Raw genomic sequence first — 25,018 nt, 5'->3', positions numbered from 1 at the left:
ACATTCTGTTCTATTCATAACTCTTGTGCGCCCCCTCACGTCAGGGGTCCCTAAGGTCTGCACTACATGATGTCCACAAGTCCGGAGTGTGCCATTTGGGACAGGACCATAGTAGAGAATACAGTGAAAAATGTAATGATATATGAATTGATATTTCTTAACCGTCTGTGAAATCCAGCCTATAATAATCTAATTATGAGATGTTCTTTACATCATGATTTTATAGAAATGAGTAAATCAGAAATAAATGACTTTAGCTTGGTTTTCACAGACTGCGTCTTTTTAGGAATGAGAACAGTTTTCAAATGTGAATTATTGATCACAGTGGTAGGGTTACACAGAATATTACATGTGTCATCATCGTGTGATGGAGCTGCATCAACTTTAACTCCCTCCTCATCAGTTCTTACATTTTATGGTTGAATTTCTTTGCTTTAAAACAACACTTCATGTATGTAGATTGAATAAAAGCAGTTTTGACAGGAGGTTTACCTTAGGACAGTCCTCCCCTGCATATCCTGCTCGAGTGGAGAAAGAGCCGATATCAAAGACCAAAGCTCCAACTTCATCTGTGACAGAGTGAGACATGACATCATTAAAAAAAAAATCTAATCTGTATCATAGTATATAAATGAGGTAGCATCTGATACCCTGACAGTAGCACACGAGTATGCATGCATGCGAGAGCTGGATGCTGGCGGATGCGGTTGTCAAAGTAACGTGAAATGATCTCACCTCCCCCGTACACGCCACCGCTCATCGCGCGTGTTTCGATACCGACTCCGCTGCGGTTACCGTCTGTGAATTTGCGTGATCCTCTGCTCTTTTCACTCGAAGAACAACGGAACCGAAATTTCGCGCACGCGCGTCCCGTTGCCGTGTCAGCTGCTGACGGTATGCTGCGAGTGTCCGCTATGACACCGGAGATAGATGCTGAAATTTCTTTTATTTGTGTAGACTACTAAAATATCATTTGAGACACCTATTCTTAATGATGTAAACCTGGCTAAACATAAATTGCAAATGTTATTAAGCACAGTGCAAATGTTTAAATTCAGATGTATTTATTCGCTTTAGTTTATTTACGTATGTTTAATAATAAAAGATATGGCAAACAGTACAAATGTAAACATAACAGTAAAAATAACCATCAACTGTACCCCACTGGCATACTCGAACATTTATGGTGCCCCGCCCGCATAGAATCTGTGAGTTGCCCGCAAAAGCACATTCTGTTAATTGCCTAAATTTTAATATTTATTTATTATTTTTTTTATATCAATTTGGCTTCTTTTAAGTATGTTCACATTTTAAACAACGATAGCATATATAAAACATATGTACTCTGTCTACCATAAGACACGTGAGCTTTAAATGTTTTAAAGCTTTAACTATTTTATTGTTAAATCCGCCTGAAAAGTTTGTATTTGAATAATGTTAATAAAATAAAAGAAATAAAAACCTCTAGAAAAAATAAGCTCAGCTTTCATAATAAATAACAAAAAAGCAACGAGGTGTGTGTGCGCGCGCGCGTGCTTGTGTAGGATAATGATAAGGAAACACCTGTATCCAGAATATCCGCTCTGACGGTGTTGGGTTTTGTCACGCGCTTCTAACAAATATTTATAAAACATCATACAGTAACAGTTTGATCAGGCTGACACACAACATAAACCAGTTAACCAGGGTAAAGTGTTTGTTTTTGTGAATAAAACTCAAACAAATCGAATAAGGACATTTTCCGAGTTAATATTCCTTCAGAATGTATACATTTAACATGGCTTAAGAGTTTAAATACCAAGACAAGTTTGTTTTCATAACTCGGTTTGAGTCAAATAGGCACCTGTTTTTTTTTATTTTAAGAATTTGGTAGACGCTTACAGTGGATTCATTAAAGCATTATGTATGTTTTTTTTTGTTTATGTATAATGCTTGGGCAGTACAGTACACGCAATCATGAAAATAAAGTTCCTTTGAAATTAAATCTATACATTTTATCAGTAGCCTATGTGTATGTGTGTGTTCCTTGGGAACAAACTCGTACTCAGTTGAGCTTACCCTTACGAAAACGAACCATGTGTTTTTTATTTTGTGCTGTAACCATGTTATTTTTGTGTATTGATTACTATTAGTGAAACTAATTTTTTCCTTAAGGGTACAGTAACACATTATAGGTGTATACAATTTATTATTCAAACAAATTTGGTCAGATTTTAGTTGTTTCATAAACGCTTTTGTGTTTCTTAATTGATTGATTTTTAATGAAAAGCGTTAGTTTATACCATTATATCATCCCTTACGAAAATTGACCCTTCTTTTCTCTATTGATTACTATTTTTATCTATGATTACTGTTTTTTAACTGTGGTAAAACGTTTTCGTAAAGTATGTGTGTCAAAGTAAATTTTATTTGTGCCTTTTATTTATTCACTCAGCTTTTATACCAGTAAAAACATTTATCATTTTATCATCAGAGAGAGAAACAACAAACCAGGAGATTCAGTAAGTTAAACAGTGTAGAGTACCATCTAATACCGTTACTGCTGACACGGGATCAGTATGTAGCCTATGTGGTAAATGTCTTTGACTTGTGCGTGTTAGGTCCGCCCCGGTGTCCGGTTCCCCCTCCTGACGTCACTCGCTGGACTCGGGCGGCTGCGCGAGGTCGGGACGGGCGGGGGTCGCGTGCATACACCGCGACCAGCGGAGACTCTCTTGATCTATTTTTTTTTATTTTATTGTCCAAATAAATCTCACCACCAGCCCCAAAACACGCCGAATAACCCCCCCATCGGCACGAGATCACAGTCACCGGCGGAGCTCCGGGAGATCAGACGCCTGCGGCCTCCGTAAAAAGTTTCTCGCCGGCGCTCGTGACAGCGGCGGGAATCTTGGGCGGCTCTGGGATTTAACGAGAGCGGAATTTATCCGACAACTGGACAACTATCTTCAGATACTATAAACATCAGCACAAAGACAGTTATTTTCACCAGACCGACAGTCTCAGCGCCCCCGCCCGTGTCCTCCGGTAAACTGACGGTAAAGTCTCTCATCCGACCGACCAGCTGATCTGATTTTTAATGAGGAACGTATGACCGACAGAAGAACACACACAACACCCAACACACACACCGTATTCGGTGAAGGTGAGTCACTTTCCGTTAAACCAACCATACGAAGAGACAGATTGCGTGCGTGCGTGCGTGCGTGTGTGTGTGCGTGTGTGTGTGTGTGTGTGTGTGTGAGAGAGAGAGAGAGAGAGAGATGTAGGTATGAGGCTGAACAATGCTGCGTTTCCACACAAGCTCTGTGTGTGTCACTGTAAAAAAAATGCAGCATTTTTGTCAAATCCAAATATATTTTTATGATACTTTAACTTAGAAAAACCTTGATTTGATAAGTTATGTCATCTATTCACAGGTCAAAACTTAAAACAGTTGTTGTTTTAACTTCATGCTACATTTTTTTACTGTGTGTGTGTGTGTGTGTGTGTGTGTGTGTGTGTGTGTGTGTGTGTGTGTGTGTGTTGTTACAGCTGGAGCCACTGAAGAGTAAACACACATGACATTATGTCTCTCTCTCTCTTTATGTGTCTTTCTCTCTTCATTGATCTGTCTCTCTCTCTCTCACTTCATCTGTGTAACTGATAGACTTTGAGTTGAATTTGTTTGTGTGAAACAGAGGGAGATTCTGTGTGTGTGTGTTACCTGTACAGGTGTAAACTCTTTCACAAACTCTGTGTGTCACTTTGGTGGATTTCCATGATAACTGAATGTCTCTTTATTACAGACAGAAAGAGTTTGTTGGCGCACATTTAAGTTGTTTTGCATTTGTGTTTGCGACGTACTGTTTCCTCTTGACTTAAAATAATTTTAAAGCAAGTAGCTTTAATAAACTTTCAAAAGTCCCAAAATAAAGTTGGCTATGCCAATCCATTTATTAAATTAAAGTAAAAGATTTCTCAAAATCAACTTAACTCTCACCATAAATCAACTGGCGGCAGTGGCTCAGTGGTTCATGTAGGTTGTCTACAAACCGAAAGGTTGGTGGTTCAATCCCCGGCTCCACCGGACCAAGTGTCGAGGTGTCCTTGAGCAAGACACCTAACCCCAGCTGCTCCCGACGAGCTGGATGGCGCCTTGCATGGCTGACACCGCCGTCGGTGTATGAATGTGTGCGTGAATGGGTGAATGTGAGGCAAACTTGTAAAGCGCTTTGGATGGCCATAGGTCTGTTAAAAGCGCTATATAAATGCAGTCCATTTACCAGTCCATTTAACTTAAAGTCTCCATGAATTGCCTACAGCACGCCGTGTCTCACGGTCAAAAACCATGCACCTCGCAGTGCGCCACACCTGCAATAATCAGCCCTCGTCTTAAGAAGACTTGTTGCAGATCACAGCACCAACCCATGTCAATACACAGAATGGCTCCAACAGAGTTTGTCGATTTTGTGTTATAATGTTTGTCTTGACCAAGGGTTTTCAAACTTAGGATGCCAATGACCCCCATATATATGGAATCTTTAATGAGGGACCCCCTTCCTAAAATATATACAGTATATAAAAATATAATAATTGGCTACATTTACAGTAGAAACATACAAGGAAATATAAGTTATTCTTGGGTGTGTGGAGCAAATGTGTGTGTGTGTGTGTGTGTGTGTGTGTGTGTGTGTGTGTGTGTGTGTGTGTGTGTGTGTGTGTGTGATCTGATTGACTGTTGTGTTTCTTTCAGCATGGCTGCTTCAGTGAAAGTAGCAGTAAGAGTTCGGCCATTCAATGCCCGAGAAAACAGCCGGGATTCAAAATGTGTCATACAGATGCAGGGGAACACAACCTGTGAGTACACACACACACACACACACACATTTTTGTTAGTTTTTGTAACTCATTTGTTATAGCATGTCTAAAATGCTTTTCTTTACTTTTCTGTACCTTTAAATGCAAATGAGCTACAGCTCCTCCCAGAATCAAAACCGCATGTATAATGAGACTGCTCTGGTGTAATGAGGATTAAAAAAGATGAAGGTGGTGAATTATTTTTATTGTAGGGTCGTTGTGTTCACACGCTGCTAACACACATTTAATGCATGTTTAAAACACCTTGTAAAAGTGGATTCTGTTTAAAATGTTAATGTTACCAAAACTCAAGTTTGCAGCCAAACTTCTAACCTTGTCATTATGTTTGTGACTCTTTAATAATTCTGTTTGTTTGTGTTTGTGTGTGTATGTTTGTCCGTGTGTGCTTTTTCACAGGTATCTGGAACCCAAAACAACCCAAAGAAGCAAAGAATTTCACCTTTGATTATTCCTACTGGTCTCACAGTACAGTAAGATCTGTTTATCTTCAATACTTTTGTTACCCTGAGCTCAGTGTGTGTGTGTGTGTGTGTGTGTGTGTGTGTGTGTGTGTGTGTGTGTGTGTGTGTGTTTGTGTGTTTGTGTTTGTGTATGTCTATATGTACAGGTTCAGCTATATACAGTGAAACATGTTAGAAACAAACGTCTGGGGGTTTCCGGACAACTACTTGACTTTTGAATAACAAATTGTATTTAGTTATAAATCTAATAAGGTTCAGAGGTTCATGTGAGGGTTTGGTTTATAGTTGGAGTGTCTGTGCGAGGCCCTTACTAATGGTGTTGTGTTGTGTTGTGTGCGTGCAGGAGGAGGACCCAGCGTTTGTGTCTCAGCAGCAGGTGTATCTGGACATTGGTGAGGAAATGTTGCTTCATGCCTTTGAAGGATACAATGTGTGTATATTTGCTTATGGTCAGACTGGAGCTGGAAAATCTTACACTATGATGGGGAAACAAGAACCAGGACAACATGGCATTATACCACAGGTATTCACACACACACACACACACACACACACACACACACACACACACACACACACACACACACACAGACACACACATTCTGGTTTCCATGTTTTGTGGGGACATTCCATAGACGTAATGCATTTTATACAGTACAAACTGTATATTCTATTCCCCTTACCTACTCCATTGCCTCAACCATCACAGAAACCTTTCTTGTACCTTAGATTTTCAATAAACATCATCTTGTTTGATTTATAAGCTTGTTTCCTCATGGGGACATCAAAATGTCCCCACAAGGTCACAAAAACACTGGTATTCCTATCTTTGTGGGGACAATTGGTCCCCACAACGTGATAATTACCAGGTACACACACACACCGCACACATACACACACACACACACACACATGTTAATAAGATGTTTATTATTTTGTTTCCAGATGTGTGAGGATTTGTTCAAGCGTATATGTGAAAATTCAGACCCTGAGCTCTCTTTCTCTGTAGAGGTGATATTTCACACTACACACTCTCATAATCATATATCACAACATTTATAAGGGTTTTAATGTGTTCATTGTGTGTGTTTGTGTAGGTGTCGTTTATGGAGATCTATTGTGAGAGAGTGAGAGATCTGTTAAACCCAAAGAGTAAAGGAGCACTTAGGGTTCGAGAACATCCCATTATGGGTCCATATGTAGAAGACCTGTCCAAACTGGCTGTGACATCATATGATGACATCAAAGACCTCATGGATTCAGGAAACAAGGCTCGGTAACAGGATGACATTTCAACATATACTTCATTTAAATTACTACAGGATTGAATCTTAATTTACTTAAGCATTGATTGATTGATTGATTGATTGATTGATTGATTGATTGATTGATTGAATGATCAGGACAGTGGCAGCGACAAACATGAATGAGACAAGCAGCCGCTCACACGCCGTCTTCACAATCATCTTTACTCAACACCGTAGAGATCAGCTGACCAACCTCCTCACAGAGAAGGTGTGTGTAGTTTAATTGTGTGTTGCGTAAGGTGTGTGTGTAGTTTCATTATGTGTTGTGTGTGTTATATTTGAGTAGGTTGTGTGTGTAGTTTAATTGTGTGTTTATGTGTGTGTTATAGGTGAGTAAGGTGAGTCTGGTTGATTTGGCGGGTAGTGAACGTGCAGATTCGTCAGGAGCCAAGGGTTTGAGATTAAAGGTACGACAGTATTTACAGTGTTTACCTGAAACTGTGAGGAGTAAATCATTCAGCGTCTCACAACACTTCTGTCTCTCTCTCACACACACACACACACACACAGGAAGGTGCTAATATTAATAAATCTCTCACTACGCTGGGCAAAGTCATCTCTGCGCTGGCTGAAATGGTGACACATTTAATGTTTATTCATTAAAATAACATGATTTACTCTTGTGTTACATCACATTGATATCATTGTGTGTGGTTGTGTTTTTATCTGACAAACAGCAAACCAGCAAAAGAAAGAAATCTGAGTTTATTCCCTACAGAGACTCTGTGCTCACCTGGATACTGAAGGAGAACCTGGGTAAGAGACATAGACAGACAACAGAGAGAGAGAGAGAGAGAGAGAGAGAGAGAGAGAGAGATGGACAGACAGAAAGACCTGTAGTACTGAAGTTTGTGTGTGTGTCTGTGTTTTAGGTGGTAATTCTCGTACTGCTATGATCGCTGCTCTCAGTCCTGCAGACATTAACTATGAAGAAACACTCAGCACCCTCAGGTATCAATCAGTTCATCTGTCAATCACACAATCATCTGTTGATCCCCAGAGACTGTCATCTTACAGCCCATCTCGCTCTGTGTGTGTGTGTGTGTGTGTGTGTGTGTGTGTGTGTGTGTGTGTGTGCGTGCGTGCGTGCGTGCGTGCGTGCGTGCGTGCGTGTGTAGATATGCTGATCGTGCAAAGCAGATCCGCTGTAATGCTGTAATTAATGAGGATCCTAATGCTCGGCTGATCAGAGAGCTGAAGGAGGAGGTGAATCGACTCAGAGATCTGCTGATGGCACAAGGACTGAGCCAACTCATCACAACACCAGGTACACACAAACAGTCTGCAAAGTTGTTAATCCATAAGTGCACGATAAATAAAGTTATACTACGGGTCCGTTGAATGCTTTGATCTGATTGGCTGATAAACCTTCTGAGATCATAATTTGTTTCACATTTGATAACAGTTTTAAGTAAAGCTGAACACATTGGTGTTCTCTTGTAGCTGCAGAAGTCAACAATAACCGTGTTACCGCTGTTACTCTCCTGCCTGCTGGATCCGCCTCTAATGGAGCTCCACCCATCACAGGAGATGGCTCCGCCCCAGAGGATGACCCCGCCTCTCAGGATAGCCATTGCCAATTAGAAGAGTTTCAGAGTGAGATCATTACTAATGAGGAAGCAGTGGAGAGGTTAAAGGTATGATGAGAGGACTTTTTTTAACTTGTATCCAGAATTAACAAACCAGAGGTAGAATCATTGTGTTTTTGCAGGAAACCGAGAAGATCATCGCTGAACTGAATGAGACATGGGAAGAGAAACTGAGAAAAACTGAGTCCATACGATTGGACAGGTGAGACTTCCTCGAGATCTTTAACACTTTAAACGCCAGTGTTCATCACACGCAGCGCTTCCATTAGAAACAAACATTAAATATGATAATATACTCTCAAGAGTACACGAGGCAGCTAATCAATGATGTCTATTGTTGTAGTGAATGCATACAGATATAAGTAAAGTATAGATGTGTTTATAGTGACAGCATTGAACTGGCAACACCAAGGTCATGGGTTCAATTCTAAGGATGTGTGTATGAAGTAGGGCTGCAACAATTTATCAATATAATCCATAATGAAATACGTTGTTAACTTTGGAAGTCTGTGGCAAAATTTATTCACAAGCACATCTCTGAAAACTCGATACGTTTTGTTTATTTATATATTAACATTTAAAGATGTTTTTATATTTAAAAGCTGCACAGACATTATTAATTTAAGGCTTAAAATATACACATCAAAAAGATTATATTATTATAATCTATTATTCTTATTATTATAATCTATATATTATTATATTATATATATTAGTAAAACTCTGTAGTAATGTGTGGCTTTTGCACTTATCTAATTAAGCAAATATTTAGGTTTTTATCCGATTGATGGATTATGAAAGTAATGTTTGGTTGCAGCTCTATTATGAAGTGATTAAATGTAAAGACTGATTGTAGTTTCTTGGGATAAATGTGTGTAAAGTATTATTGTGTCTTTTTGTCCGCTGTAAAGAGAGTCGGTTCTGGCTGAGATGGGCGTCTCCATAAAACAAGATGGAGGAACTGTAGGAGTGTTCTCACCTAAAGGGGTGAGTACACAAACACACACACACACACACACACACACTGAGAGAGACACAAAAACAAACAAACAAACACAGACAGACAGACACACACACACACACACAGAGACATATACACACAAACACAGACAGACACTGAGAGAGACACAAAAACAAACAAACACACACAGACAGACAGACACACACACACATACACACAAACACAGACAGACACATATGTAAATGTATACTTGTGTGTGTGTTGTTTCTCAGACGCCTCACCTGGTGAATCTTAATGAAGATCCATTGATGTCAGAATGTTTGCTGTATTACATCAAAGAGGGAGTGACCAGGTAAGTGTGTGTGCGTGCGTGTGTGTGTGTGTGAGTGTGTGTGCGCGTGTGTGTGATTTTTCTATTTAAACGGTTTATTTTACTGAGTCTCATAATTATTTCAGGTTAAAGCTATGGTCTACGACAGGAGTGGGGAATCCTGGGTCCTGGAGGAACTAAACTATTAGGGTTGGAACTAAACTCTGCAGGACAGTGGCCCTCCAGGACCAGGGTTCCCCACCCCTGGTCTACGATTTCAAAGATTGTTCATTATTAATAACCTTGTTTAGATGCTGGTTATGGTTCTACAGTAAAATCCTAACACTATGAAGAGAAAAAAGAATGAAAAAAATCCATTCACTCTATTGGGTGTACAGTGGCAGAGAACTTGACCAATGTAAGCTTTGAGGCCGGACAGCTTACATTGGTCGACTGCTCTCATCCAATTCCCGCTCCACTTGAAACTCCACCTTTGCGCTCGCGTCTCCACCCCACCCCGCCCGCGACATGAAATTTGTGACAGTGTATGGTAGCTAGCAAAGTAGCAACAGCTCACAAATGGAGAAAAAACAAACAAACAGACAGCAGCAAGCGGCTCCTGCTTGGAAGAATGAGAAAGTCTGTATAAGAAAGAGCAGAGATATAAACGGAGACTCAAACGGCGGACTCGTCGAATTAATATAGGGTCCGCCATTGACTGTTGGAGGAAGCGTCAGCGAGATATGGGACTGAAAACTGACGTTGACACGGCGGACTTTTTGTTGAGCAGGCACGCATTTATTTATACTTTTATGGTGTGAGGTGTTACGTAAATATCTTCAGTCTGACAACATGCTCATGCTGCCGGTCGGCATTGGAATGTTAGCCATTTAGCATCGTGTATCACGGGTCAAAGTAATTATATTTATTAAAGTGCTTGAATTTCAATAGGCCTAGCGGGTTTCTGTTCGAGCCGATCGGAATTTGAACAAGATGCGCTGTGTGCTGCTATAACAATTACTCAAAACCTTACCAATACTAGCTAATAATTATTGTGCAATTAATGTGCGCTGGGTTGCACTTTTGACCAGGGGAAACGTGGCTCAGGAGGGGAAACGTATGCCAAACGTTGTTGTGAAAGTAAATAACGTCAATCAGTCAAAATTGTAAGTGTTAATTACTTCAAGGCTTTATGTGTTTACTGCTCTGTAAATCTGTGTTCCGATGTTTACTACCGGTGATCACAGCTTGACTGAGTGAAGTTGTTCATGTCGTTTCCCGGTGGGAGGGATCAGGTAGCACAGAGGGGCGGGATGAGTTTTTTAAAACTTCCAAACCGCCTCAGGCTTTCTCGACCGATTTTCAACATCGTAGACTACAGCTTTAAAGAATATAAATAATATTTGTTATATGATTTATTCTACAGAAGTGGGACAAAATTAGGTTTACAAAAATCACTTATATTTGTATTGTATTGCATCTGAAATGCATTTATTTCATGTGATGTGGGTACACTTTTTTTTAACTTCAGCACATTTTAAACAATGGCCTAAACCTGGTCCAATAAAGAGGCAGCACATGCCAGTCAATTTTCAAAATTTTCAAGTTTAAATGTCAGAAGAGAAATGAAGATATGAACACAACTACATGTTTTTTGCACTTGCAATCTCTATACCAGTGGTCTCTAACGTACATTCTATTAATAATCTCAATTGTCATTTTTATTTATGACACATTTTTTATATGGTTTATATACATTTATTTTATACATTGCATTTCTGTCAAGAGATCCTCCTAAAAGTTACACACTGCACCTTTTACTGGTGTATAATAATTATTGTGTATTAGTGTAGAGTATTAAGTTGTGTTGTGTTTTGTGTTGTGTGTGTTCAGGGTCGGTCAGAAGAATGTGGACATTAAACTGACTGGTCAGTGTATTAAAGAGGAACACTGTGTATTTTACAGTCACATCAATAACAATGGAGAAGGTAAAAGAGTGCGTGTGGTGTGTCTTTTTCGTTTTTGTGTGTGCGTGTGTGTGGTGAGTGTGCATGTGTGTGTGCGTGTAGTGCGTGCACGTGGTGTGTGTGTGTGTGCATGTTCGTTTTTGAGCGTGCATGCGTGTGGTGTGTGTGCGCGCATGTGCATGCGCGTTGTGTGTGTGTGGGCATTGTGTGTGAGTGGTGTGTGTGTGCCTAGTAATGCCTACAGTATGAGCACCAAATGTCCCCACAAAGATGGAAACGGCAGTAATTTTTCACGCTGCAGAGACATTTTTTGTTTCCCAGGATTATAAATGATACAGATTTCTGTGAGGGTTAAAGTCTTTCTGTAAGTGGATGTGATTGTGTGAGTAATAGACACTCATGTACTGTGATGGTTTTCTCTCCGTTAATGGAACAGTCGCTGGGATTTGACGCAGGTATCATTTGAAAGATTGATTAATTCATAAGCTCCGCCCATCACACCCATACACCGACCTGATCACTCACTTTATCTTTATTGTCGTCCTGTTGTGATTTTAATGTTTAATGTCATGTCAGCTGTGTTATTCTCTCAGTCCTTCTTCATCCTCTCTTCCTCATTCACACAGGTGTTTATTATTACTGGTGTTTAAACAGATCATCTGATGACTTGAGTTAAATTCAGTGAAAACACTGCAGGTGTGTTTGATTTCATGCGGTGCTGCGCAGACCCATCAGCGTTTGACTCACTTTCTCCATCAAATCAACTTCTCTCATCCACTTAACAAAGATGAAGTCACTTCTGTGTGTCTGGATGTCTAAAAGTGGACTTAAACACAGCCGCTGTCTGTGCAGAATTTATAAAGACAATATGAAGTTATTACAGAGATGAAGATTATTTTGAATATCTGTATCTAATAACTTTAATATTGAACATTTATAAAGTCATACACACCTCTGTCTGTCTCCTGTACAGATGCTTATATTTCTGTCACATTTATAAGAGAGACCCCATGTGCACCTGCTTTTATTAAAACTTTGTGATCTGATCACAATCATGTAGTTAACAGCGCTAAATACAGCAAATATTCACAAGCATGCTCATCGCTTAAAGTAAACCTAAAGCAGCGCAGTTAAATACTTTACGCTTTGTTTAGATGCACACAGAAGTTTTCACTGAATTTAATCCTCATGTAGAGGTCATAGGTCATCTGATCCCGCTGATCTACTGTACTGATCTTAATCAAAGCTCAGTTAGTTGAGTCGTGTTTGATTGAGATAATGGAGTACAGAAGATCAGCAGGCGCACTGAGTGACACTGAATCATTTCTGACTGAATCTTGTGATCAGACTGACACAAATGAATCACTGTCTGTCTGTCTGTCTGTCTGTCTCTAGTGGAGGTGATTCTGGAGCCGTTGGACGGAGCGGAGACGTATGTGAACGGGAAACAGATCTTGGAGCGTCAGACGCTCAGACAGGGTCAGTGAGTGTTTGGACTGCATTCATCTGAGCTCATCGTCCCATCATCACCTCCTCACCTTTACCTCTCGTGTTTCAGGTAACCGTATTGTGATGGGTAAGAACCACGTCTTCCGATTCAATCACCCGGAGCAGGCACGTTTGGAGCGAGAGCGCAGTTCTTGCCTGGAGCTGCAGGGGGAGGCGGTGGACTGGAATTATGCTCAGAAAGAGCTGCTGGAGAAACAGGGCATCGACATTAAACTAGAGATGGAGAGAAGGTTAGAGAGAGACAGAAAGAGAGAGAGAGAGAAAGAGACGTTTGCTGAGATGTTACTTTTAATTTCTGTCTGTGTCTCAGGTTACAGGATGTGGAGGTTCAGTATCGTCGAGAGAAAGAGGAAGCAGATTTGTTGCTGGAACAGCAGAGATTGGTGAGAGAGATTAAGAGATTGTCCTGAATCTTCATAATGTCTGTAAATGTTTGTTAAATGATGTGTCTGTTCAGTACGCAGACTCAGACAGTGGAGATGATTCAGATAAACGCTCCTGTGAGGAGAGCTGGAGACTCATTTCATCTCTGAGAGAGAAACTACCAGCTAACAAGGTATTACAGACAAAACCTTTACGGTACATTCACACGGGGCGTAAGCATTAACGCTTGACTGAAGGCACGTCTGAAGCGTGGCCAACAGCCAATCACAGTGCATAAATGTAATTAATAGGCGTTCTGATTGGCTGATGCATACGGTGGTGCTTGAAAAGTTGAGAAATGTTAAACGTCTGCCATGAGCAACGGCAGTGACGCAAGCCGATGGCTCCACAATTCAGTTCAACAACGCGTGACGTCACCCATTCAACATAAATGAGAAGCATTAACGCTTACGCCCATGTGAATGTACCATTAAAGTGCCGGTCACGTCCAATTTCTAAGATTCCTAACATTGTTAACGAGTCCACAACAACACGTTAAAAAACAGAGGTTAAAAAACACAGTTATTTTCTTAAAATATAAATGTAATATTACCCCATTTCTCAGAGATCCCCAAACGATTCGTGCAAAGCCATTCAAAGATTCAGTCTGCCTAAACCCCACCTTTCGGTAGCCTACTCTGTTCTGATTGGTCAACTGACACAGTCTCCACACAGTTTAACATGGATTTGCCTTAGGGCATTATCTGATTTAACTACATCTTTTAAAACCCCAAGCTAAGTGCAAAACTGTACTACCTATCTGACATAATTTCTGTCAAAGTCAGACGACGGTTGTCTTTGTCTGTCCATCAGGTGCAGTCTATAGTGAAGCGCTGCGGTTTGCCCAGCAGCGGAAAGCGGCGGGAACCATTACGAGTTTACCAGATACCACAGCGCCGGAGAATCTGCAAAGACCCCGAGCAGGTGACGTTGAGTGACCTAAAGCTTCAGGCGGTGAAGGAGATCTGTTACGAGGTGGCGCTCGGCGACTTCAGACACACTCGCCGTGAGATGGAGGCGCTGGCCATCGTTAAGATGAAGGAGCTGTGCCGCATGTACGGCAGACGGGACGCCGCGGAGAAGGAGGCGTGGAGAGAGGTGGCGCAGGACGTCTGGGAGACGGTGGGCCTGGGAGACGAGCGTGCCCAGGAGAACACGGACGCCTGCGCGGATGGGGAAAGCGTCAAAAGTGGCGTGCACGATCTGAAAGCGCATATCGACAAATTGACGGATATTTTACAGGAGGTCAAAGAGCAGAACAACATGAAGGATGAGGAAATCAAAGCCCTCAGAGATAGAATGATAAAGATGGAGAGCATCATACCAGCAGTACAGCAGGTAACAAATGTATTAATATTACACATTTAGTTGATCAGGTTAAAATCTCAAACTGTTATGCTTGCAGGAACTCAAACACACGTTAGTAATGAACACATGTGTTACAGACACACTCACCGTGTTCAGTAATCGTTTGTTAATGCGTTTAGGATGATGAATCATCAGAGGATCTGACTGAGAAAGTCGTCCAGGGGCGGAGCGATGAGGAGGATGGGCGCAGCTCACAACTCCCCAAAGAACAACGGGTGACACGACTGATGGAAGAAGACCCTGCCTTCCGCCGGGGCCGTCTGCGCTGGCTCAAACAGGAGCAAACGCGTCTGCACAACCTGCAGCAGCAGCAGATCACCAAGCAGCTACGCCGAGGAGCTGGCGGAGGAGAGGCCGTCGTTCACCTTCCCGGTACGGGCCGCTTCATTCCTCCGCAGGACTGCAAGCTGAAGTTCCCCTTTAAGAGCAACCCGCAACACCGGCTCTCCTGGGGGCCCAACGACTATAAGGAGGAGCGTAACGAGACTCGAAACTCCGCCCCCTGCGTGCCATTACTTCCTGTACCCTTTCAGGTGCCGGTCATCATGCGAACGCCTTCTCCCGGTCGCCCCTGGACGCCTCGCCACTACCCCAATGGAAGCAACGGCAATGATTTTCCACAGCAGTGGCAGTACAGGCGCAACTCGCTGGATGGCTCTGCCTTGGCCGGCAACCAGGGTTACTATAGCAACGCTCATCACAACAACAACTCGCAGCAGGCGGGCCGCGGCCGATATCGGCGTCAATCGCCGGGCCCTTGGGCACGAGGACAGGAGGAGGGTTACGCCACGGCGTACACGCAGACGTGGGGCCGTCACCAGCAACCTCCCCAAAACTACCAGACTGCACCACACGCATCTGGAAGTTGGACGAACAACCACAAAGCCCAGGGGTACGTCACCCCTCCACGCATGAGACGACAGTTTAGTGCACCTGACCTTAAGAATAGAGAAACACCCGTCTGATGTGACGTCATGCACTTTACTGGGCTCCTGTGTGTGTGTGCGTGTGTGTGTGTGTGTCAACTTTCCATCATTTTAAGTCAGAAAGAGATTTTCTGCAAGTATGCAAACTCAGATGTGGTTGCTGGTGATCGTTCTGTTCCTGTTGTGCGTCCTTTTCGTGTGTTCTTGTTGTGTTACTGTAGCAGTAAGTGTGTTACTCTCTCGACCTGAATGAGAAACCTGACTTGCAGAAGTCTACACTGATGCAATAGCTGTTGACGTCAGGAATGCAATCGTGCAATAAATCAATCTGTGTTGTGTTTGCATACTTGCATAAGTTGTGTCACATGTTGTTGTTGTTGTTGTTGTTGTTGTTGTTGGTGTGAGTTAGTTGATTCAAACACATGGCACCTCAAAACTCTGTGTGTGTATCTCCACAGTAACTCAAACTAGTTGTGCTTTGAATCACTCAGCAGTAGATGTTATATATTCATGCCTCAGTGCCTTAATGTGAACATCTGTGAGATGTTGAAGATTTGATTGATTGAAGTGAAGTTTCAGAGCTCAGAATAACAGGCAGATATCTGACAGAAGGTTATGTTGCGCTTACACCAGACGTGAATGAAGCGTGTTAAGCGTGGGTGATTAACATTTTAAGTCAATGCAAAGATGCGATAGACATCCTGCGGTGCAATTCTCGTGAATGAGGCAGCACGAATGACACTGTGCAAATGGAGTGTCTCAGGCGAGTTGAAAAATCTGAACTTTGGTGGATATTTGTGCCGTGTTAACCAATCAGGAGCTTGCTCTAGTAGTGATGTGATTATGATGTAATGCGTAACAACAATGGAGGACAAAATCCACATGGCTGTATGTGGACACCCTGTACGACACATCTTCGTACTTTTATAGAAACAGGAATTAAAAGGATCTTGCTTGAAAGAAAACGAGTTAAGAGGTTGGAGCGTAAAACATGCTCTCTTTTTGACACTACAAGCTAGCTTAAGCTTAATTCGCTTCTGGTGTGAACGCAGAGTAAGAGTTTCCTGACGTCGTGTTTATATATCTGACTCTACAGATGATTCACGACTCTCTAGACCTGCAGCAATGAGGTTTGATTCTTTTAAATGATTCAACTTTGTTTGAGAGTTCAGTTTGAAGCTGGATGAACATTTGATTAATATCCAACATTTTTTTTTACTTTTTAAAGCGAGCTGTAGATTTCACCTGTCCACACACAGTAGGGCTTTTCTAAACCCCAGGTTAATGGAATCTTGACTTATCGGTTTCAAATTTCACACCGTTCATACTTAACCAAGGGTTAAGAGATAATCCTGGGTATTCATAATCTGACGTTTTACACTGCATTCCTAAACCCTGGGTCAGATGTCTGAAACCCTGCTCATACACCTGTCTGTAATGATCAACCCTGAACACCTTGATGAGCTGCTTCAGCTGGGATTGACTAGGGTCATAACATTATAACCCTGCTTCATTTCACAATGTATGCGTTTGGCACTGCAATGCGGGGTTAACTCAAGAGCAGGGTTTCATAACCATGGGTTAATTTCAGGGATAACCCAGCTTGTAAATTACAAGTGTGAAACTATCATAAACCCAGGGTCTACTGAGAATTTAATCCAACAACTGATAGAAACGGATGAAGTTCAGGAGGAGCGTGATCATGTAATCCAACCAATCAGCACACAGAGGTCTCTCTCTATAGCTGTCCAGCATCCCTCCTTCACCCCATCACCTCACTCTCTGCTGGAGGAGGGGGGGATACTCTGGGTTTGGGGGGAAATATTTCAAGCTCAGATCCCTTTCCTCGGATAGCCAAATCTGCTTTATTTTTATAGTTGATGACACGTTCATGTGAACTTATGAAACAGCCTCAGTGATGATGACACCAGCAATAGCTTTATAAACGACTTCATACTGAGCATCATACAGCACTGACATGAACGAGACAAAAGAACTGACAGACTGTAATGAAAAGAAAGAGGGAAAGCGTAAGTTAAGAAAAGTGTGCAGTACTGAAGAGACTTTAGATTGATGATAGAAATGTTGAATTGTTGTGGTTATGTGATGTCGTGTGATGGTTCTCATGAGAGCCGTGATAAAGAGGTTTTCAGTTTTGCTATTTATTTGGAATAAAATGACTTTTAGTAGTTTGATAAGAAATATCATCTGATATGAGACGTGAAGATTGTAAAGATCCTCTGTAGATTGAGAGTAAAGTCATCTGGGTTTATGCTGTAATATAACCGTACAGATGAACGCTGAGCTCAGTGAGAGATCCATCACGTCAATGGTTAAGATAAAAACCATTCTTGGAAAGATGACAGATGATCCGACAACAAAATCTACTGCTTCACCTGTTTAGTTTTTGATCTTTATTAGCTTTAGTATAGTTTATGATTCACATTTTGTTTAGCATGGGTTTGGGTGCTCATGTATGTTTAATCTGCTGGGTTATATATAGACGTGATGAGCTGTGTGTGTGTGTGTGTGTGTGTGTGTGTGTGTGTGTGTGTGTGTGTGTGTGTGTGTGTGTGTGTGTGTGTGTGCGCATTTGTTGACATGTTTAGCTCCAGACATCACTGCTTCGGTTTCATTTATTTTCACTTTTTGTTGCTCTTTCTTGTTTCTGGATTTTAAGTGACTATACTTGGTTTTAAAAACCCCAAAATGTCAATAAAAACATTTAAAATGATGAAATGTTTTGTGGTGTTTGATATCCACTCCTGTAGCTCTTCAGAAATAAATCAGTAGTGTTAGTGATGTGATGTTGATGAAGCAGATGGAAAACTTTAATAATCAGGACATCACCACACTCCCTCCAATAGACCCTTTTACAGCTCACGTGATCAAATAGCCTGCACGCGCATTTAGTCAACAGAAGTGGTGTTATTCCCCATTGGTTCTATCGTGTTAGCAACTCAGAAAGTTTATCAAAACGGAGTCCCAGCATCAAAATGTCTGGTTGTTGTGTTTGGTTGCAGTACATAATATACTAATATATGCATATGTATCTGGCATCTTTATATTTATTATATCTGCTAACGTCTTCTATCCACTCCACTATAGTACACAGATCTGGTAGTTGTGTTGAAAAAGTTGATAAAAGTCTTGCGTTGCTTCTCTGCTGATTCTTGGCATTCTTCCGTTGCCAAAATGTGTGCACATACGTTTCCACGTCATCATTGTGTATAAACAGTAAAAGGTTCTATACACTTACATGTGGTGTCTGCTTCAGAGAATTAACTCAATACTGTGTTCTACCTTGCACAATGTGTCATTTCAACATAAGAATTTATAATTTGTCAATTTTATCTCATTTTCTGCTGAAATTCTCATTACCGCAATGTGTCCGGCTGTGTTTGAACATGCGTTATGTTGTAATTTTATCAAATTAACACAAAAATATTTAGAAAAAAAATAAATGGATGTTTTGCTAGACTACTTTAGATGACAGAAAAACTATTTACTGAATATTCATGTATAATAATAATGAAGAAAAATTAGGAAAATGATGTGTCCATGCCTGATGTTCTCATCCTCCGCAACACTTTTTGAGAACAGTTTAAGCACACATACAGAATTGTAATAAAGTTTGATTTTGAATGACCAAGCACATGGACCAGTTACTTCAAGATGGCTACCAGGTAAGATCATTTTTTTACAGTTAATTTGAAATATTGTCTTGTCAGAATGCTTACACGACATTTTGATTATCATTACCGCAACAGATGCTTATTAAATGTTAATTTAATTAATAGAAGCATAATACTTTGATTTTAAATGCATGTGCAGAATCTCCAAATTATGTTCTTTCAGGTTTGTCATGTCATTTTGAAAATATGTCAGTGTTGATGTTTTCTGACTGTTGCGGTAATGAGATTTTTTAGGACTAATTTTTTAAATTATGTTACAAAAAGTGTTAAATGATAAGTAAAAGTGTTTAAATTAATGTTCCCATTTACTCTAGACTTTGTTTTTCAATGTCTGGTGGGAAAAAGTAAATTTAAGCAATTTTTACATTTTCATGCTTGACATTTTTAAAACCAAGTTTTCGTGAGAATCACCGATAGACTCATCATCGTGCATTGACCAGACGTGAGCATGCACACACAAACAAACACATCAGTTATACAGTATGATTGTATTGCTTGAACATTATATCAGCATCTTGTTTCTGTTTCCCTATCTGGAGACACACAGGTTCAATTCCAGTTTGATGTGATGCTCAATCCACCACCGATGGTGACTGACCACCTCCTTGTGCACTTGCAGCGATGTTGAATTAAGTTGATATCATATATTAGTGTATCATACAGCTGCAGTCAGTAACACCTCCAGCTCTTTTCTCTTTTACGGATTGCAGCTGTAAGGTGTCAGATGAAAACCGGCTCACTCGGCTAAACTTGCACTGCCAAATGACTTTCTAGCCTAGTATTCTTATCTTGTTTTTAGTACAAATATATAAAAATTCTTAAATCCAGATCTATTTTCTTGATGAACAAAATGACCTAAGAGATTAAGTCTAAAACTAGACCAATAATCTATACAATGTGCTTTAAAATTCACTTAAATCAGGGCCGGCGCTAGCTATAGGCAGAGTAGGCAAATGCCTAGGCCCTAGGGCCTCAAGTTTGGAAGGGGGGCCTCCATAACTGCTAAGTCCATGTGCGCTGGTTCGAAAATCACTACTGACAGCATTAAATAAAGTTTTAAGGTGAGTTCAACTTTATGCGGCGCCACCACTGCAAGAATTAAGTTTGTATTTAAAAAAGTTTGTATTCAAAGTCGAACAGCAAACAAAACCGGCGTTACCTAAGTAAACTGTCTGTATATCTTGTAAGTTCTCTACACTTTATTTTAGTTTTCAAATCGTGAAAGTAGTTTGTCTGTTTAACTTCCAGTGGCAGCTGACTTGTATGGATATTTAAGGTAGTTTGTAAAAAGGTATTGCAATAGTCTGATAGATAACTTAATACTGTATATTGGTTAAGTAAGAGGGAAATTCTTCTTTATAACAAGTTAAAATAACAAAACAATAAAAGTTTTTTAGAAGGTGTTCACCTATAATTTTTTTAAGGTTGGGTTTTTGCAATGTACAGTTGTCTTTTTAATTTTACTCTTTGGAGAAAGCAAAACTGTTATCCTGTGTTATCCCAAAATGGTGGTGTTTTTAATAAATGTGACTGCCTTAAAATTTTTAACACATGTGGTTTTGCATAATTTCTAATTACATTTTAGCATAAAGTTAATCAATTTGTTGATAAAACTTAATAAAAAGTAAAAGTAATGGGGAAAAACATGTTTATTAGTAGTGCTCATCTGATTATGCAGTAGAAAAACACATTCTCACATTATTCTGAAAATTAGAGGGGTGTGAGCTGTGAGGGGCCTCCAACATAAATTTTGCCTAGGGCCTACAAATATCTAGAACCGGCCCTGCCTTAAATTGTATACATTTATTGTTTAAACCTAGACTTATTAAAAAAAAATTAACTGATGACTGGGGAAATGTAAAAAAAAACGTATTTTAATTTAACTTTATATAGTTTTTTACATTAACCCTTTAGTTCAGATGTCATGATGAGACGAACTTTTATCAGGAAACACAACAGGAGGGGAGGAGGAGAATGTGACATCTGGAGGAAAAGATTATGGTCCGAGGAAGACAGATAGAGCTCACATGACTTTACTCATCCTATAAGAAGTCTAAGAGGAGTACGAGTCTGACAGACGACAGCACAAACAGGTACAGATCACACAATTATTACTCTTAACTTGAAAAATATCCTCTGTTTTAATATCCTCTGTAGTTGTGTGATGTCATTGCATTAGACATGAAGTTTTGTTAGAGCATTTAGTTTAATCTTAAGAGTATATGATGATACAGTTTGGGATATGAAACAATATTTGTAGCTCTATTTTTTTACTAAGTGAATTTCACAAATATTTTCCATTTAAGACACTGAATATTTCTTGATTTGTGACATAATAACAAAGCACTTTTTATCTCAAAGTTCTCTTCACTAACATGTAAAAATCTCTCTTGACTTGTTTTTAAATAATAATATAGTTTTTATACAAATTGTGCTGATGTATTTGAGATGTATTTGTTAAAGAAGCTAACATGTTACTGATACAAAGTTGTGTCATACTTGTGCTGTGAACAGTCTTTCATCATGAGAGCCATCATTAGCATCCTCCTCTTCCTCATGATGCAGAGGTGTGTTGTCGCGGGCAGCGGTTGCCAAGGCGACAGAAATAAGGACCACCGGCCGCGTGTAAGCTGCGTGAATCAGGGTCTGACGGCCGTTCCGGGAGGGATCGACCCACTCACACAAGTTCTGGTGCTCACAGAAAACCACTTCAGTTCAGTCTCGTGGTCTGATTATTCTCCATTCCCTCAGCTGTATGAGTTAGATCTGAGCCACAATCAGATCACAGTGCTGGAACCACCAGGTAAACATCAGTACTGACATCTAAAGATCTCACTGTATATTATTGTAGATGTAAACAGAAAAGATTTGCACTGCTAAAACATTTTTGCTTTCACTGTTAATGTCTGTAAAGAATAAAACTCCCTCCCTCTCCTTCTCTGTGTTTCTCAGGTCCAGTCTTGGAGAACTTGGGTGTTTTGCGTTTGTCTGGAAACAGGTTGACTGGTTTGGGTGGAGAGGTGTTTCGTTGCGCTCCCAATCTGATGCAGATTTATTTGGATGGAAATCGGATTCGTTCTCTTCACGATGCCACCTTCAGCTATTTGCAGCGTCTGGAGGTCATTAGCCTTTATCAAAATGAGCTTCCTGCCCTTCCACCTCGTCTCCTGGAGAGGGTCTCTTCCAGCACTTTAAAACAATTTGACATAGAGAACAACAGCGTCTCGCTGATGCCCGATGGGTTTTTCTCCTCTAAACCAGACCTGCCGTATGTTTACTTGTCTTATAATCCTTGGCTGTGCAGCTGTGCTGTAGGATACCTTCACAGCTACCTGAATGACCAGGAACATAACGTCTACAAACACAAAGGTCCCGACGTAATCGTTCCTGGTTCTGATTCCGTACTATGTGCCAGGCCACCTCACCTGACTGGACGAACGATTATTGAACTAGAGGAGGATGACTTCTGCCCACCAGAGCCAACATTTCCCCCTCTCTCTTCTACCCCATTGGAGACCAGGGCCGGATTCACGAAAACATTCTTAAGACAAATAAGAAAGTTCTTAAGAAAAATTATAAGAAGTGCGTAAGAATGTTCCTAAGTGCAATTCTTGAAAAGTTCTCAATTTTGTTCTTAAGAATATCTTAAATTTGTGTCTTAAGAATAAAATGACAAGCTTTTAAATGAATTATGATACCCTACTAATGAGGTAACAATACACTTATCCATTAATCTTTTGACTACCTTGCGATCATTAACGCGATACAAACGAGTGATGCATTACTACATGATGTTATTCGCTGTTGTAACAGAGGCCAGCTAGTAAGGCGGTGCGGTGCGTAAATATAATTCCATAATGTCCCAATCGGTCTGTCATGCGGGTCGAGCACTCTGGCTGTGTGTGCGTGCTTCACTCTCCGTGCCCACGGCTTCGTCTCCCGCGACACACGCTCATGCGTCAAAAGACGGACGTGGAGGGTGAAGCGTGTCCGCGGTTCCGCAGCCCTCGACTCACATGACGGAGCGATTACCGGATCGCCTCCCGCTTAGAGGGACTGAGTGGTTAAGTAATTTCACAATGAATGTAGGCTATTACGGAGGAAGTTAAATGTTTGCTAATATTATTAAAACACTAATACATATTTGTGTTTCATGACATATTACTGATTAAGCCATTAAACTTCATTATATGAGTGTGGAATTCCTCTTTAAACTAATCTATGTGAAGTAAACTGATTAAATTTTCATTTCAGACTACAAAAAACAACATGTCACATTTAAAACAATCACATTAACTTATAAAACATCTTACATTTTGAGATTTAAGACTACTGTAAGGTTATCCTAACTTTAAGATGTTATTTAAGACAGTTTATTTTTCGAGAATTTGAATTCTTCTTAAGTTTTTTCTTAAGAACATAGGAAAAAAATAAGAACTTTCTTAAGAAGCTTTTTTGAGAATACAAAATATTCTTAACTTTTTTCTTAAGCTTGAATTTAAGATAAAAATGGCAGTTAAGAAGATTTTTCTTCTTAAGGATGTTTTGTGAATCCGGCCCCAGGATTTTAAAGCAGCTAATATTATTATCACAACCCCTCAAGTACCATCCACTCCGCTCGACACAACCTCGCCTGCTCTGCTCTACGCAACCACGGCCGCTCCGCTCGAAACAACTTCATCCACTCATTCCCTCAACACAAACTCGTCCGCTCCACCTGACACGACCTCGTCCGCTCCACCTTGCAGAAATCTAAACTGATGCAATAGCTGTTGATGTCAGGAATGCAATGGTGCAATAAATCAATCTGCAATAAATCAATCTGACACCAGCAATAGCTTTAAACGACTTCATACTGAGCATCATACAGCACTGACATGAACGAGACAAAATAACTGACAGACTGTAATGAAAAGAAAGAGTGAAAGAGTAAGTTAAGAAAAGTGTGCAGTACTGAAGAGACTTTAGATTGATGATAGAAACGTTGAATTGTTGTGGTTATGTGATGTCGTGTGATGTTTCTCATGAGAGCAGTGATAAAGAGGTTTTCAGTTTTGCTATTTATTTGGAATAAAATGACTTTTAGTAGTTTGATAAGAAATATCATCTGATATGAGACGTGAAGATTGTAAAGATCCTCTGTAGATTGAGAGTAAAGTCATCTGGGTTTATGCTGTAATATAACCGTACAGATGAACGCTGAGCTCAGTGAGAGATCCATCACGTCAATGGTTAAGATAAAAACCATTCTTGGAAAGATGACAGATGATCCGACAACAAAATCTACTGCTTCACCTGTTTAGTTTTTGATCTTTATTAGCTTTAGTATAGTTTATGATTCACATTTTGTTTAGCATGGGTTTAGGTGCTCATGTATGTTTAATCTGCTGGGTTATATATAGACGTGATGAGCTGTGTGTGTGTGTGTGTGTGTGTGTGTGTGTGTGTGTGTGTGTGTGTGTGTGTGTGTGTGTGTGTGTGTGGTTGTGTGCGCATTTGTTGACATGTTTAGCTCCAGACATCACTGCTTCGGTTTCATTTATTTTCACTTTTTGTTGCTCTTTCTTGTTTCTGGATTTTAAGTGACTATACTTGGTTTTAAAAACCCCAAAATGTCAATAAAAACATTTAAAATGATGAAA

The 25,018-nt window shown here is 40.3% G+C and overlaps 2 protein-coding genes across 9 annotated transcripts in view; one reads left to right on the top strand and one right to left on the bottom strand.

Annotated features, from left to right (window-relative positions):
• The window catches only part of actl6b (actin-like 6B), a 6,057-nt gene extending 3,404 nt beyond the window's left edge, over positions 1 to 2,653 (bottom strand). For 2 of the 7 annotated variants that reach the window (XM_065275704.2, XM_065275706.2), the window contains exons 1-2: positions 651 to 1,235; positions 493 to 569 (exon numbers count right to left, since the gene is read on the bottom strand). Coding sequence is in view for 2 of the 7 variants with exons in the window: in XM_065275702.2 (XP_065131774.1) it covers positions 493 to 569; positions 736 to 760 (102 nt within the window). In the remaining 5 variants the exon portion in view is untranslated. Of the gene's footprint in view, positions 1 to 492; positions 570 to 650; positions 1,240 to 2,534 lie in introns of those variants that run through there. The other 5 variants (XR_010540389.2, XM_065275705.1, XM_065275702.2 and 2 more) reach the window with 5 other exon arrangements.
• Positions 2,654 to 25,018, top strand: LOC135765014 (kinesin-like protein KIF1C). 2 transcript variants are annotated; one of them, XM_065275697.2, is made up of 26 exons: positions 2,654 to 3,145; positions 3,535 to 3,550; positions 4,736 to 4,839; positions 5,257 to 5,330; positions 5,665 to 5,844; positions 6,267 to 6,332; positions 6,419 to 6,597; positions 6,725 to 6,836; positions 6,958 to 7,035; positions 7,139 to 7,204; positions 7,306 to 7,384; positions 7,501 to 7,579; positions 7,747 to 7,895; positions 8,072 to 8,265; positions 8,340 to 8,419; positions 9,129 to 9,204; positions 9,451 to 9,530; positions 11,382 to 11,476; positions 12,851 to 12,934; positions 13,014 to 13,194; positions 13,275 to 13,347; positions 13,422 to 13,520; positions 14,201 to 14,725; positions 14,875 to 21,469; positions 21,891 to 22,179; positions 22,329 to 25,018. In XM_065275697.2, exons 1-24 carry the CDS (start codon positions 3,091 to 3,093, stop codon positions 15,718 to 15,720), a joined length of 3,570 nt encoding a protein of 1,189 aa, XP_065131769.1. In that variant the 5' UTR covers positions 2,654 to 3,090; the 3' UTR covers positions 15,721 to 21,469; positions 21,891 to 22,179; positions 22,329 to 25,018. The 2 variants fall into 2 exon arrangements, with proteins under 2 accessions (XP_065131769.1, XP_065131770.1); XM_065275698.2 differs by lacking the exon at positions 3,535 to 3,550 and having other exon boundaries at positions 2,656 to 3,145.

The sequence above is a fragment of the Paramisgurnus dabryanus genome, chromosome 21, assembly GCF_030506205.2.
Source record: "Paramisgurnus dabryanus chromosome 21, PD_genome_1.1, whole genome shotgun sequence".
NCBI classification, from domain to species: domain Eukaryota; kingdom Metazoa; phylum Chordata; class Actinopteri; order Cypriniformes; family Cobitidae; genus Paramisgurnus; species Paramisgurnus dabryanus.
This window is presented reverse-complemented; position numbering and strand designations above follow the sequence as displayed.

What these genes read in the sequence shown, in the direction of transcription:
- LOC135765014 (XM_065275697.2), top strand. Translation starts at nt 3,091, where the DNA reads ATGACCGACAGAAGAACACACACAACACCCAACACACACACCGTATTC. An exon ending in GATGCAGGGGAACACAACCT is followed by an intron (nt 4,840 to 5,256) that starts GTGAGTACACAC and finishes GCTTTTTCACAG; the next exon opens with GTATCTGGAACCCAAAACAA. An exon ending in AGAAACTACCAGCTAACAAG is followed by an intron (nt 13,521 to 14,200) that starts GTATTACAGACA and finishes TCTGTCCATCAG; the next exon opens with GTGCAGTCTATAGTGAAGCG.